The sequence below is a fragment of the Scyliorhinus canicula genome, chromosome 1, assembly GCF_902713615.1.
Source record: "Scyliorhinus canicula chromosome 1, sScyCan1.1, whole genome shotgun sequence".
Classification (NCBI taxonomy): domain Eukaryota; kingdom Metazoa; phylum Chordata; class Chondrichthyes; order Carcharhiniformes; family Scyliorhinidae; genus Scyliorhinus; species Scyliorhinus canicula.
In genome coordinates this window covers 188,156,864-188,172,401 of record NC_052146.1, presented here as the reverse complement: position 1 = coordinate 188,172,401, position 15,538 = coordinate 188,156,864, and the positions used below count along the sequence as shown (strand labels likewise).

The window sequence follows — 15,538 nt, the reverse complement described above, 5'->3', positions numbered from 1 at the left end:
AAAGGCCGTAAAATCGTCCCTCAGTGTCTCTGATGGCAGATGGGGGATATCTGCCTGATCCTTCAGATTTGAGAATCAATGTCAGAAACATGGTTGTATTTGCCGTGCATTTATTTCTCTGACTGTTTACACCATTTCACAGCACAATTATCACCAATACAACTTTTATATTTCAGATAATAAACCCCCCAATTATTAATATATGAATAAGCTGGTGAAGAGTCAACATGGCCTTTATGGTTTCAGAACTCATATTCTGCAATTGGAACCATTTGGCTTCAATGCAAAAATAGTATTGCCTCATCTTTGTAAAAATAAGTGACGGCTGTTTGTTCAAAGACCATGAACTAATTCCACTCCCTCTGAAAGCTGATTGATTCACAGGGGGTTTTAGTTGTTTTATATAAAGGGCTGTCATTAAGGAAGAAACTCTGCGGCTCCAGGTCTGTTGTCATAGTTTAGTGTCGTCTCCTCTTTCTGAAAATGGAATTAGCAACAATTGAACAGGCAGCTTTCATTTATTACCATTTTATTGCAATCTTTGGAGTTCCTGGTAAGATGCTGAAGCCAGTGGCTTTCGTTTCTTCAGTCAGTCAGTCAGAGTGGGAGTGGGAGGGTGTGAGTGGTGATGGGAGGAGGGTATGAGTGGGGTCGGCAGGGAGAGGGTGTGAATGGGGCTGGGAGGGGGAGAGTGTGACTGGTGTGGGAGGGGGAGGATGTGAGTGGGGCTGGGTTGGAGAGTGTGTGAGTGTGGCTGGGAGGGGGAAGGGTGTGACTGGTGTGGGAAGGGGAGGGTGTGAATGGTGTTGGAGGGGGAGGGTGTGACTGGTGTGGGAGGGGGAGGGTGTGAATGGGGCTCGGAGGGGGAGGGTGTGACTGGTGTGGGAACGGGAAGATGTGAGTGAGGCCCGAAAAGGGGAGGGTGTGAGTGGTACTGGGAGGAGGGAGGTTGTGAGTGGAGCTGGGAGTGTGGGTGGGGTGTCATCTACTCTGTTCACCTCCAGAACAACATTCTGCTTTGAGAGAGCATTTGCTTCTTTCCAACCTGTGCAGTATTATCACAACCACAGAAGAGATGGTGAGCCTGTCTGGTAAGGAAAAGCTGAATAAGTAACTGAGGGAGAAAGGAATAGAAGGAAATGTTAATATGGTGAGATGGAGTCGGGTAGGTAAAGGCGCTTGTGCAGAATAAGCAACGACATACCAACATGCCTGTTGAACCAAGTGACCTGATTCTGGACTGCCATTTCCAAGAAGTAAAATGGAATTAATTGGAGAATTTACTCTTTTCTTTGTAGCTAATTTCCTGACAATTGTGCTCCTGTCCCGAGGAGGCTGTGGTCTTTCCAAAGGGATCACTCTTTACCTGGTGGGTATGACAACAATGGACCTGCTGGTCATTATTTTCAATGTAATAATCTATTACATACTTTGGTATTATTTCCCAGACTCACCTCTGCACCACACGTCCATTGAAAGTGTCAATGTGGTTATCAACTATCTGGTTGTTGACTGCTCTGTTTGGCTGACGGTGTCTTTCACTGTTGATCGCTTTGTCCTCATTTGTTGTCAAGAATTCAGAGAGAAGTATTGCAGGGAGAAAACTGCAGCTGTGGTTCTAGTGACCGTGTGTGTTGTGTTCTGTTTCAAAAACATCCCTCTCTATTTTGCTTTTGAACCTGTCTTTATAATTAACAACGTGGAGTGGGGAATTAATTTCAAACCAAATTACTTCACTTTGCCAGGATGGGTCACTTATGACTGGCTTAGCACAGTTTTCAACCCCTTGTTGCCGTACTTTGTGATTATATTTCTCAACGCTCTGACTGTTAGACACATTCTGATGGCTAATCGAACCCGCAGAGCACTGCAAGGTCAATGCAACAGCAAGAACAGCGATGATCCAGAGATGCAGAGCCGAAGGAAATCCATCATTTTGCTCTTCTCCATTTCTGGTACTTTCATCGTGCTGTGGATGCCTCATGTTGTATTTTTCCTCATTTGCAGAATTACAGGCAGCCTTTATGATCCAGATCAATACTCGGATCCCTTACTTATCGCAGACTACACCGGAGATATGTTCCAATTGCTGAGCTCCTGTACAAACACGTGTGTTTATGCGCTGGCCCAGACTAAATTCAGAGAGAAGTTGAGAAATGCAATCATGTATCCATTTACTGTGATTATTAAATATGTCAAATATGGCAGATCATCATTTGTTGAGCTCTACTGAATTGTGCCTTCAATTCTTTCCTTGAAAATGGATCCTTTTTTTAATTATTAGATATGTGAGACAATCAAACAACTTGAAACAAAGCAGCAAAAGATTCCAAAAAATTGAATGAATTTATCTTAAACTCTATCCTCTGAGTTTGATACTTGCAATAAGTGGCAGCCAGGGCTCTCAGTGGTATTCACACCTGCGAACGGGAAGGTCATGTGTGTGTTGTTACTCGTGTCTTAATAAAGCTCGTAGTCTCAAATATGGAGAAGATGCTTTATTGTAAGTTCGTTCACACTTCAGAGCTGTTTCCTAAGGTTACCTTCAGTGTTCCTAGCTGGCGTGTGGGTGTATCTGTGTTGCTCCAAGTTCTGCCCTGTGTGAAGTGTGTCCTCACTTCCTGTCCCCGTCTATTTATATGGCTCTCCTGTGCCCCCTCTAGTGTTTGCTCAGTTGTATTGCATCTGGTTAACTTGTGATCACCACATCCCCCTTTTTCTCTTTACATATTTTCTGTACATCGTTAAAGAAAATTGTACATCCTGTCCCGGTGTATTTATAGCTCTCCCTCTGGTGTTTGCTATTGTTTTTGTATCTAGTAAATCTACGATTACCACATCCCCCTTTTTCACTTTACATATTTGCTGTACATCGTTAAAGAAAATTATAGAAAACAGTTACTTATGATATGCGTATCTATGCAGGTGATGGTGCTATTGCATATTGTACAAAGCCAATGTAGTTATATGTCCAATCTTAATAAAAACACTTATGAGTCCAAACTTGATGAATTTGTTCAGAGCTTTTTTTTTTTCATTTTGTTGTTGATGACGTGGTGATATTGATATTGCAAGTCCGCTGTGAATGTTGTTGGTGTTCCTTGTTATTTTAAGTACCCACTGCATCATCCCGAGGTGTTTGCATTGTCCCCTCACTGATGTTGACTGGCATGGACTTTTTTTCTGTGCTTGTGGTGTTGATTTATTGTCTCATCCGCCTTGGATGCTGGTGTGCTTGCTCGTTCTGGAGCAGACGTGAGTTTGTGCGATTCGTTGTCATCCCATGACATGTTTGTAGTCTTGCATTCGCTTTGCAGTGAGCTGTGGCATTGTCCTTCATGTGCCGAGTAGTACAATTGTGTACAAGTCGTTGTTTCATTGCTGTTGTTTCTGTCGTTCCTGTTTTTGTTGTTTTCGTTGCCGTACTTGTTGCTGTTTTTGTTGTTTCTGTCTTTGGTGTTGGCACTGTCGTTGTTCCTGACTTTGTTGTTTTCGTTGCCGTTCGTGTTGCTGTTTTTGTCGTTTCTGTCTTTGGTGTTGTCGCTATGTTTGTTCCTGACTTTGTTGTTTTCGTTGCCGTTCTTGTTGTCTCTGTCTCTGTCGTTGTCGCTATCTTTGTGCCTGACTTTGTTGTTTGTCTTGTCGCGCTTCATGTTGCTTTTGTTCTTTCTGTTGTCGTTCTCGTTTCTGCTGTGCTTCTTGCTATTGTTGTTGGTCTTGTCGTGCTTCATGTTGCTTTTGTTCTTGCTGTTGTTTGTCCCGTTTCTGCTGTGCTTCTTTTGACTGTTGTTTTTCTTGTTATACTCTATTCGTGTCCCGAGTGGATAATTTGAGTCATTGAGCATTTCGTCTCGAGAGTGGTGCGAATGATCTGATGTTGCATCGGTGCAGGTGACATCAATCATTTGTGGAGAATTGGATTCCTCATCTTTGCTTTCTTGGTGCTCCTCTTCCGGAGTCAAATTCTTCTCGATTCCATTTGACGCGGTGTCTCTGGATTCTTGGCGCTCCTCTTCTGGAGTCAAAACCTCCATGATTACAATTGACGTGGTGTCTGTGGACCTCTGGCGCTCCTCTTCTGGAGTCCAAATCTGCATGATTTCAGTTGACGTGGTGTCTCCGGACTCTTGGCGCTCCTGTTCTGGAGTCCAAATCTGCATGATTTCACTTGACGTGGTCTCTCTAGACTCTTGGTGCTCCGCTTCTGGAGTTGAAATCTTCATGATTTCTGTTGATGTTGTCTCACTGGACTCCAGGTGCTCCTCTTCTGGAGTCAAAATCTGCATGGTTTCTTTTTGCTTGGTCTCTCTGGACTCCAGGTGCTCCTCTTCTGGAGTCAGAATCTGCATGGTTTCTTTCGGCGTTGTCTCTCTGGACTCCAGGTGCTCCTCTTCTGGAGTCAAAATCTGCATGTTTTCTTTCGGCATCGTCTCTCTGGACTGTTGGGTGGCCCGACTCTGTGCTTCTGTACAGACAAGCTGAGAACTGTCAGTCTCGCTGTGATCCTGTACGTCGAGTGCAATCACCTTGACACTGTTTTCGCTTTGTGCTTCGGTACAGACAAGCTGAGAACTGTCAGTCTCGCTGTGATCCTGTACGTCGAGTGCGATCACCTTGTTACTGTTTTCGCTCTGTGCTTCGGTACAGACAAGCTGAGAACTGTCAGTCTCGCTGTGATCCTGTACGTCGAGTGTGATCACCTTGTCACTGTCTTCGCATGCAGTGGGTAGAGGTGCATTGTCTTCTTCTTGTTCATGTGAGCTTGTTAGACTTTCATAGTCTGCTTGTGGTTTCTCAGATATGGCAGGTTGACCTTCATGGTCTTGCGCATGCATGGTGTCAGTGGTTAGATGTACGTTGTCTTCTTCTTGTTCCTGTGAGCTTGGTAGACTTTCATAGTCTGCTTGCGGTTGCTCAGATACAGCGGGTTTACCTTCATGGTCTTGTTCATGCATGGTGTTCGCCAGGGAGTGTTTGCTTGCATCCCTTTTGGAGTCTTTCATCACTCGCACTGTGGAGCCTGTCATCGCTCGCTCTGTGGAGTCTTCCTGTGCTCTCTGTGTGGCGTCGTCTTCGTCTAGGGTATTGCTGTCATCCAATGTATCGACGAGCTGCCATGGCATCATGGTGTTGGATTCATCTACCATGAGTAGAGTCGTGTTGAGCTTTGCAACGGTGTCGCTGATGCTGTGATCAGCATGTCCAAATAACTCCTCCATGTCTGAGTAGTATTCTTTGATACCCATTTCATCTTCATTGGCTTCTTCTACCACGAGTTGATTCGTGTTGAACTTTGCGACCGTGTCGCTGATGCTGTGATAAGCATATCCGACTGACTCAGCTGTGTTTGAGTAGTATTCTTCGAAAACCAAATCATCCTGGTTGGATTCTTCTACCACGAGTTGATTCGTGTTGAACTTTGCGACCGTGTCGCTGATGCTGTGATAAGCATATCCGACTGACTCAGCCATGTCTGAGTAGTGTTCTTTGAAAACCAAATCATCTTGGTTGGATTCATCTACCACGAGTTGGTTCGTGTTGTGCTTTGCGACCGTGTCGCTGATGCTGTGATAAGCATATCTGACTGACTCAGCCATGTCTGAGAGGTAATCTTTGAAAAACAAATCATCTTTTGTTGTTTCGGAATTCTTTTTGTTCTCTTCACTTTGGGTGGTGCAGACTGCTTTTTTCAGGGTGTTGTGCAAGTTGTTTTTAACTGTTGGTTTAAGTTCAGGCGTTTTTCTGTGTTCTGAGGCAAGAAAATTTGTGTTTACCACTTTAAGTGTCTTGTTTGCAATTTTCGGGCATTTCCCTTTTAAGTGGGCGTGGTCGGGATGCTCAGACGTCATGACGTCACGCGCAGGAATGCATTGCGCATGCGCAAATCGGCCTTCCTCCTTCACTGTGCGGTTTTGTTTCCATTGCGCATGCGCGGCGTGCGCATGCGCATTTCGATCCGCGACCAAAACTTTTTTTGACTGCGCATGCGCGGCTTGCGCATGCGCATAACGATCGACACCGCGATATTTTTAAAACTGCGCATGCGCGGCTTCCGGTTCCGGCGCATGCGCAGACGCAATTTGTAGTTCTTTGCTTACCGGAGAGTGCAAAATGTGCTCCGACGCCATTTTTTCGCGGATTTCAGCGATTTTTCTGTCCCATCTGGACTGGATTTCTAAAAGTTGTAAGTTACCTTCTCTTCCCAATTTGGACTGGGTTTCAGCATTTTGGCTTTGTGAGAAATTCTTGTTATTTCTTCTTTTTGATCTGTACTTTTCATTCGCGATTTCTTGTTCTTTTCGTGATTTAAGTTTTGCATCACTCAGTCTCTGTGCAGTTTGGACTCTGAGTATGTCTTGCTGTTCAAATTTCTCACAGTACTCTTCAAATTTGTTTAGTAACGTTTGTAAGCTGTTTCTGTCTTCATCTTTTGAGTATTTAAATCCATTATACACTTTCCTATTTACAGGCCCTGCGGTGAGAATTGCTATTTTAATGTTGTCGGAGGCGTCTTGTACCTCATTAGCTACGAGATCCAAATCAAACATTTGTTTAAACCTTTTCCAGACACCTCTTACATTGCCAGTCAGGTCTAGCTGCTCTGGGTGTCCAAGCCACATCCTCGAATTAGCGATGTCTTCCCAAGTCAAATGTCCAGTAGGAGATTTCCATGCCATTTTGAGCTTTCTGTATCTGCCACTGAGTTGTCCTGTAGTAAGCGTCTGAAGCCACTCCTTGGTACCATGTGTTGTTACTCGTGTCTTAATAAAGCTCGTAGTCTCAAATATGGAGAAGATGCTTTATTGTAAGTTCGTTCACTCTTCAGAGCTGTTTCCTAAGGTTACCTTCAGTGTTCCTAGCTGGCGTGTGGGTGTATCTGTGTTGCTCCAAGTTCTGCCCTGTGTGAAGTGTGTCCTCACTTCCTGTCCCCGTCTATTTATATGGCTCTCCCGTGCCCCCTCTAGTGTTTGCTCAGTTGTATTGCATCTGGTTAACTTGTGATCACCACAATGTGTTCAAGCAGATAATCGAGGCTGACTGTGGTCACTTCAGATCAGCTCCTAAAGCAAAGCCTGACTGCCCCCCAGGGTGTATGTAAAAGATCTCATGCTACTCCTGTGAACAAAGCAATAAATTGATCCGTGTTCTGCTGGTCAATATGTGTCCTTAACCAGCACCACCAAGATCTATTTGTTTGTTAATTTATTTGCTTGTTGTTTGAGATATCCTGCTATGTACAAATGTTTCCTGCATAACGACAATGACCACACTTCAGAAAACTTAATAGGTTGTGAAGTGCTTGGCGTAGCACGGTGGTACAGTGATTAGCACTACAGCCTCACAGCGCCAGGGACCCGGGTTCGATTCCGGCCTTGGCTGACTGTGTGGAGTTTACACTTTCTCCCCGTGTCTGCGTGGGTTTCCTCCGGGTGCTCCTGTTTCCTCCCACACTCCAAAGGATGTGCAGGTTAGGTGGGGTCATGGAGATTGGGCGGGGGGACTGGGCGCATGTCGAGAGCTCTTTCATAAAATACACATCATGGTGACCTATAACTAATGTGAGAATGTGTCCAGCCAGTGAAAAATCTGGTTGAGGAATATGGTAGCATTGTTCTCTACAAGTTTAAAGAGAGATCTCAGAAAAGGGTGAAGATAAGTGAGTTTCCACGTTGCTATTTGTTGGGATGAATGACAAAAGACCTCCTCAGGAGGCATTGTGGTTTTACGATACTGTCACATCTGAGTTGTTCCAATGTGCTCACATCCCACCTTCCAACTCCACTTCAAGTAATTCCCATTTCTCCCACATTTGAAGGTGAGGAGAACTGGATAAAATATTCATGGTGCGATTTGAAAAGATTTCAAGTCAGTTTGATCACTTTTTCCTTTACTCAACTGATTTGGTGATTGTAGTTTAATACCTTATTGGCTTTGTTGATTGCTGCATTGTTAAGTGATATTTAGCGTTGAGTCCACGAAGACTCCTCGGCCTCCAGTTTTTAAAACAAATTGAATTCAGATTTCACTATCTGCCATGGTGGTATTCGAATACCGGACGCCCATCACAGGAAATACGCCTGGCCTGAGCCTCTCCAGCCCAGCACAATCCCGTAATCCTTCATCACCAATGAAGGACTCCATTGACATCCTGGAGGCAATTATAGGGAGGGTACCCATCCCCTTGGCACTTGTCAGACTGCAAGGTGCCAGGTTGGTACTGCCAAGGAACAGGGCCTGAAGGAGAAATCCAGGGGTGAGAGGTGCTTAAGCAGGTGACTCGGGGTGGGGGGGTGGGGGGTGTAAGGAAGGGAAATAGGGTGGCTGAAGGGGGGCATGAGGGGCTGAAGGAGGAGACTGTGGTGTGGGGGTTTTTATCAGCGATCCAGGGGGAATTCTGCAGCATTCTGAGTTTGAGGTGCCCTTTGAAAATGGTGCCCCATCTCTGAGAAGCGGGGCCTGTCGGGGAGATTAGGCCCTGCCCCTCTCAGGTCTAATGAGAATCCCAGTGGGCCATTGAATGGCACTAAAAACCCAATTGAGGGTAAAAAATTCCGAAGTGTCATTGGAAACCACGTCGGGGTCGCTCCTAGTGCCGGCAGGAATCAGTCCGGCTTTCCCTCTGAGGGATCAGGAGAAGCGCACCCATAATGTGGATTTGTTGTCAGATGGTGCATGATTAGTAAGTCCATGGATTAAAAGTAGTGATGGGTTAAAATGGTTACTCCCCTGATCATTCTCATATTCAACCCTATTGCGTCCCTCAGTGCTCCCCTCCTGTACAATATTGGAAGAATTATTTTGGAGTTATGTTTTGGCTCTGGGTTCTGCTCCTTCTGATTTCTTAGTGTAACCTCTTAACCTATTGTAATGTTCTTTGATTGGGCTGATGTGAACATTTGTTTTATAAATAAAGCTACTTATTACTAACACTAAATTAACAAATAACTAAAATGTCTAAGATGAATACAGTTGGAAATAAATGTCAATCACTAACTTACACTACGCTACAACAGAGTTACATTAAACTGTGACTGCTGTCGACTCCTGACAAACACCTTCTGAGAGAGCACATGGTGCATCCCAGGTCCTGGGTCTCCGTACTCGCTCCACCTGCTGGTCAGAAGATAGAACTACACCAATAAAACATTTAACTTTTAATACACATGCAGATCATAGAGTTTGCAGGGATGATGAACTATTCATAATATAGACGGATGATAGTCTACCTATCATCACACCTCTTTGTCCTACTTCTGTGCTCAATCTTGAGCTCATCTTCAGGGAGATTAAGGGGAAAACTTATTTTGGAAAGTTTGTCAGAAGCAGTGAAAGCTTTTCAAATTGATTTTCCTCATCTCCCTTTTCATTTTTCCATTGAGCCATTCGAGAATGTTTCTGTGAGCATTCCTTCAGCTACCCATGTCCCACATGAATAGATGTTCGTCAAATCTGACAAACTGATTCTTTGAGTTATGTCTCCAGTTCCAGTTCATGTTAATAAACTTGACTCTAATATACCCCTCAAGGAGTATACTGGCTGCATGAATCAATTGTTATGCCAGACACACATTTATCACACTATAGACACTCCCCATGAGCATATCAGTTATCATCATTACCTGAGCACGAAGAACCAATTCAAAGCAGAGGCGCCACAATGACAATAGTGTTTGTACCGAGGGTCTAACCTGATAAGGCATCCTGAGAAATGTCCCAGGAGCTTTATTAACCCAAATTTCATACCAAGCAACTTGAGGAAAGGTGAGGGGAGGGGGGATGAATTTGGATAAAGGCGGTTTTAAAGATGATGGACGGTATTCTCCGCTCCTGGGACTAAGTGCCCACGCCATCGTGAACGCCGTTGCATTTCACGATGGCGTGAACATGACCCCGGCATGGCGTATTCTGTCCCCACAGGGAGCCAGCACGGCGCTGGAGTGGTTCACGCCACTCCAGCCTCCTACCGCGGCGGCAATTCGCGCATACGCAGTTGGGGCAGCTCAATTCTGCGCATGCGCAGTTGGGCCGTGCCATCCTGCACATGCGCGGGGAACGTCTTATGCTCGATGGCCCCTCACCAACATGGCGGCGGTGTTCTGGGGCCGGCTGCGCAAGGAGGTAGGCCCGGGGGGGGAGAGGCCGGCCCGCCGATCAGTGGGCCCCGATCGCGGGCCAGACCCCATCGGAGGCCCCCCTCAGTGAAGGAGCCATCCTCCCCCCCTCCACAGGCCACCCCGTCCCAACGTTCCCACATAGTTCCCGCCGGCAGCGATCAGGGGTGCACGGCGCCAGCGGGAACATGTCGTGTCGGAGCAGCCACTCGGCCCATCCGTGCCGGCAAATCGCCGCTTGCCATTTGAGGCGATTCTCTGAGCGACCCGCGCGATTCTCATACCGCTGGTTTCGGGGGGGGTGAGAGAAAATCGTGCGAGTGTCGGGGCAGCGTGGCGCGACTTGTGCAGCACCTCGGCGATTCTACCACCCGCCGTGGGGGGGGAGAGCACCGCCCAATATAAAAGGAGGAAAGAGAGGTGAAGAAAGGGAGAAGTTCATCAGGAGAATTTGGGAAACACAGCCTCGGCAGCCAAAGGTGGGCTGATCAAAACTGGGGAGAAACAGAAGGTCAGAATGGAATATTGGAGATTTCATAGAGGGCAGTAGGGCTGGATGACATTCCAGAGATAGGGAGCATGCTGACCTTGCAGGAATTTGGAACAAGGATAAACATTTTATAACTGAATTGTTGCTCCACCAGGAGTCCAGAAAATTCCTACAGAGCACAAGGAGGCCATTCAGCCCAACGGTCTGCACTGACCCTCTGATAGAGCATCCCACACAGGCCGACTCCCCCCATCCCATCCCCGCAAACCCATCCGACCTGCACATCTTTGGACACTAAGGGGCAAATTTAGCGCGGCCAATACACTTAACCTACACATCTTCAGACTGTGAGAGGAAACCGGAGCACCCAGAGGAAACCCAAGCAGCCATGGGGAGAAAGTGCAAACTCCACACAGACAGTCACCCAGTATCGGAATTGAACCTGTGTCTCTGGCGCTGTGAGGCAGTAGTGCTGACCACTAAGGTTAGGGAACATAGTTCACTAATGAAGTTACTGCAGTAAGGAGGGATGATCAGTTGGAAAGGATCTTCGAATGAGGCTCTGTGGATAGAGCTTTGGAATAAAAAACGGGCCGTTGCACGGCTGGGAGTGTATTATAGGCCCGGCATTTTCAAAGTGGGGGTCGCGACCCGCGGGTGGGTCACGGGCCGGTGTCGGGAAGGTCGCGGAGCCATCTATCTCGGTGTTCCCGATTGCGGGAATACATTGGCAACGGCTGCAGCAGCCGACTTTTAACAATGCCGGCTGCGAGCAGCTTTAAAAATGGCACCGCAACCAGCTATAAATATGCGGGCGCACTGCGCATGCGTGCCCGCTCTTCAGTGCGCATGTGGCCTGGGAGTGTTGGGACCTGAACCCGGGGTCAAAGTGCGACAGCGGCATGGCGGCGGCTGACTGTTTTGATCACCGATGGTGAACAAGCCGATGACCTCGATCTGTTTTGCATCCCTAAACATTACTCAAATATTCTGGAGAGAGTATATATTCCTCATGGTTTAATCATGGACAGAACTGAACGTTTGGCAAGGGATATAATGAAAGCCATGGGAAGTCATCACATCGTCGTCCTCTGTGTACTGAAGGGTGGCTGTAAGTATTTTGCTGACCTTTTAGACGACATTGAAGCATTGAATTGAAACAGTGACCAGTCAATCCCAATGACGGTGGACTTCATCCACTTGAAGAGTTACTGTAATGATCAGTCAACAGGGGAGCTGCTCAGAATTTAAGAACTAAGGTCCAAAATTCACGCTTTCCTCCTCGAGTAATTGTCCTCTCTGGCTGATTTGTTTGCTCATGAAACATGGGTGCTAACTATGTCTTATCTTTCCTCCTGTGAACCTGATTGGAGTGAGAGTGTGAGGACCAAGCAGGCTCATCTCTCATATTAAATGTAAGAGAAAATGGTGTGTCGCGAAGGTTGGCCAGCGTGGCTCACAAAGGTCGACACGCATGGCTCACAAAGGTCGACACGCGTGGCTCACAAAGGTCGACACGCGTGGGGCACCAAGGTCCGCCGGCGTGGGTTGCAAAGGTTGGCCGGCGTGGGTCCTGAAGGTTGGCCGGTTGGTAAAAATGGGTCCCTGGAAAAAAAGTTTGAAAAACACTGTTATAGACCATCAAATAATCAGCGGGCAATAGAGGAATAGATATCTAGACACTTCAGTGAGGGGTGTAAAAATAATAATAGAGGAATTACATTAAGTCTCACCAATATTAATTGGGATAGTCACATTGTAAAGGGTTGAAATTTCTTGGAATGTATTCAAGAGAGCTTTTTAAATCAACATGTCAATGGTCTAACAAGGGATGGTGCATTGCTGGACCTAGTTCTGAGGAATGAAGACAGGCAAGTGTTTGAAATAGTGGGGGAAAACATTTTACTGATAGCTGTCATAATATACACCAGTATATCATGGTGCAGACACACACACTGATGGACATACAGTAGGACCAATCAACACGCACAACACCGCAGCCAATCTCCAGTTAGAGCACACTCACTATAAAGACAGAGGGCATCAGTTTTCCTGCTCATTCGGGATGCAGCCTCTAAGAAGGACAGAGCTCACAGTTTCCAGCACAGATCTTCACCATGTGCTGAGTGCATAGACTGATTAGGATAGGCATAGGTCTTTGGTTTAATCTAACATAGTGTCGACACTATGTCACATAGTGAAAGTATGTTCACCAGTTTCCAGCTTAGTAAAATAGTGTTGAACTATTTCAAGTGTTGGTAGCCTGTGTGTGTTACTGCTGAGGTAAATGCAGTCTCCACGGATCCAGAGTACCCAACACATCATGGTACCAGTAGTTGATGTTGGAACTTCTTCGACCTCCCTGTAAGTGATCTGCCTTCCACCAGCATACAGCCACCCTGCAACATGGACAGCGTCCGCCCGCCACCTCCGCTCCGCATCACCAGTAACCTCGGGGCCAACTGGAAGATCTTCAAACAACGCTTCCAGCTTCAACTTGAAGCCACAGACCTGGAAGCTGCTTCAGACGCCAGGAAGATCGCTTCTTCCTCTCCGCGGCCGGGGACCACGCCATCCACATCTTCAACTCTCTCACCTTTGCTGATGGTGAAGACAAATCAAAATACAAGACGGTCCTCCTCAAATTTGACAGTCACTGCGACATCGAGGTGAATAAAAGTTTTGAGCGCTTTCCAACAGCGTTTGCAGGGTAAGGATGAACCTTTCCAGTTCTTTCTCACCCACCTCCGCATCCTTGGGCAGTCCTGTAATTACAGGTCCACCTCCGACTCCATGATAGGCGACCAGATCGTTTTCGGTGTTCAGTCGGACCCCCTACGCCAGCAGCTCCTCAAGGTTAAGCAGCTCACCCTAGCGATTGCCATCGAGACCTGCGTGCTGCATGAACACGCCACTAATCGGTATTCACACATCCAAGCGGCTGAAACGGCAGAGCAAGGTCCACACGAGGCAGAACCGGGACAAGCAATCAAGCAACTCCCGGGCCTCAGCCTGGATGAGGGCAGCCATTTTGCGCGCTTTTCGCGACCACACCGCGCATGCGCGCAATGAACGAGGAGACGGCGACGCCGACGATCGCACGGCACAGTCACGCACCACGTGCGACCGCACTGCGCATGCGCGGTGGTGCAGCGAGCGTACTAACGCTACAACGTGCGGCAACTGTGTCTCCGCCCACTTAAAGCGGCAATGTCCTGCCAAATCCCGATGCTGCCTACAATGTGGAAAACTTGGCCACTATGCTGCTTTATGCAGGTCTGCTCAGCCTGCCACCTCTCGTCGCTCCAGCCAGCCTCGCAGGGATGTCCGCGCCATCCAACCCACGGTCACTGAACCTGATTCTGACCTGCTGCCCGATATTGACACCGAGGACCCGAAGGCGCATTTTCGAGTCGGTATCATTCCAAAAAACAGGGTGTCCCCGAAGCAAAAAGTCCAGCCTTTACCGATATACAGCATTGATCCGGACGACGAGTGGTGTGTGACCCATACGGTCAACTGGTCCCAAATCCGATTCCGCCTGGACACTGGTGCCTCCGCCAATCTCATTGTGCGGTCTGACCCCCAAAGCCTTCATGTCAAACCAGCCATCCTGCCATCAGTCTGTTTGTAGCAGCTCCTGTAATATCGTTATTGTAAATAAATATTGGTGTGGTGACGAGGTAAACTAAGAATTTTGCAGAGACTAGCTGCAACACTCGGAGGGTAAGCCTTGCCATTTAAAAAATGCCGGGCGCGATTCTCCGCACCCGCGGAAAATCGGGATGTTGGCCGTGAAAACGACCGAGTTTTGCGACGGCTCGACACGACCCATTTCCCGAGGTATTCATGTCCGGGGAATGGGCTAGGAACGGGGCCGCGTCAATCACGTGCGCGATGATGCCGGAACGCGGCGACGCTACGAACACGCCCACGTGACGCCGCCCGACGCCGTAAAAAGGCGCGGGCGAGCATAGAAACTGTAGGCCAAGATGGCGGAGCTGAGGAGAGCAGCTCCACGATTTGTGGAGGCTGATGTGGAGATGCTGCTTGATTCCATCGAGCAGAGGAGTGGCATCATCTGCCCGCGTAGAGGGCATTGCCACCCTGCCAGCGCGGTGCGCCAGGCCTGGCGTGAGGTTGCTGCTGCCGTCAGTGCTGTGGGGAAGACACTCGTTCAGCTGACCAGTGTCGGAAGAAGATGCACAACCTCACCAGGGCTGCCAGGGTAAGTGCCAAGAGGGTGCCCCTGGGTCACAACCATCCCTCCCCCCCTTTACTTAATCACCCACCTCCCCCCCTGGCACGGGGGGTGGAGGGATATTGTGGCAGAGTGAGTTGAGGGTGGTTCACAAAGTTGTCACAGACCCTGCGCTCTGGCCCCCGTGGAGAGATGCAATCGTCTTATTACAACTTGACCCCCAAACTGTACCAGTATCTGAACGGACTGCTGATACCTGCCATATTGTAATAATCTACTTATGCCCCCTCCCTACACACACTCTGCCCACTGGGACCGTCCAGCGCCTGGCCGAGCGTCTCTAAATAGCTCGGCTATACCCGGGGCCGCACGACAGAGGGTGCCTGATCAGCGGGGAGTCCCATCCTCCCCAACAGAATCTGTGGAGCAGGACGCCCAGAGGGCGGCGACACCAGTAGATAAAGAAATGGCCTGCGAACGCCCTGCGGCCTCTCAGTGGGCTGATGACATCGAGGAGTCGTCCACCCAAGACGACCTCGAGCTTGCGGCACTGCTATCTCCCACACCATCCACCATCCCAGAGACACTCACCCCGGCTGGCCTATTTAGTGATGAGGCTCCTGGGTCACAGTCTGGGTCACACATCACAGCTGAGCAGGTACAGCAGGTGGAGGTCGGAGCAGCCGAGGGCCCGGACTGGCGGAGGCCAGGCCAGGCCCAGCATGCAGCTGGCTC

The 15,538-nt window shown here is 48.2% G+C and overlaps 1 protein-coding gene across 1 annotated transcript; it reads left to right on the top strand.

The window, feature by feature from the left end:
- Window positions 1-1,261: 1,261 nt before the first annotated feature.
- On the top strand, window positions 1,262-2,233 carry LOC119962843 (probable G-protein coupled receptor 139). The gene has a single exon (XM_038791051.1). It carries the CDS (start codon window positions 1,262-1,264, stop codon window positions 2,231-2,233), a length of 972 nt encoding a protein of 323 aa, XP_038646979.1.
- The last annotated feature ends 13,305 nt before the right edge of the window (window positions 2,234-15,538 follow it).

What these genes read in the sequence shown, in the direction of transcription:
- LOC119962843 (XM_038791051.1), top strand. Translation starts at nt 1,262, where the DNA reads ATGGAATTAATTGGAGAATTTACTCTTTTCTTTGTAGCTAATTTCCTG.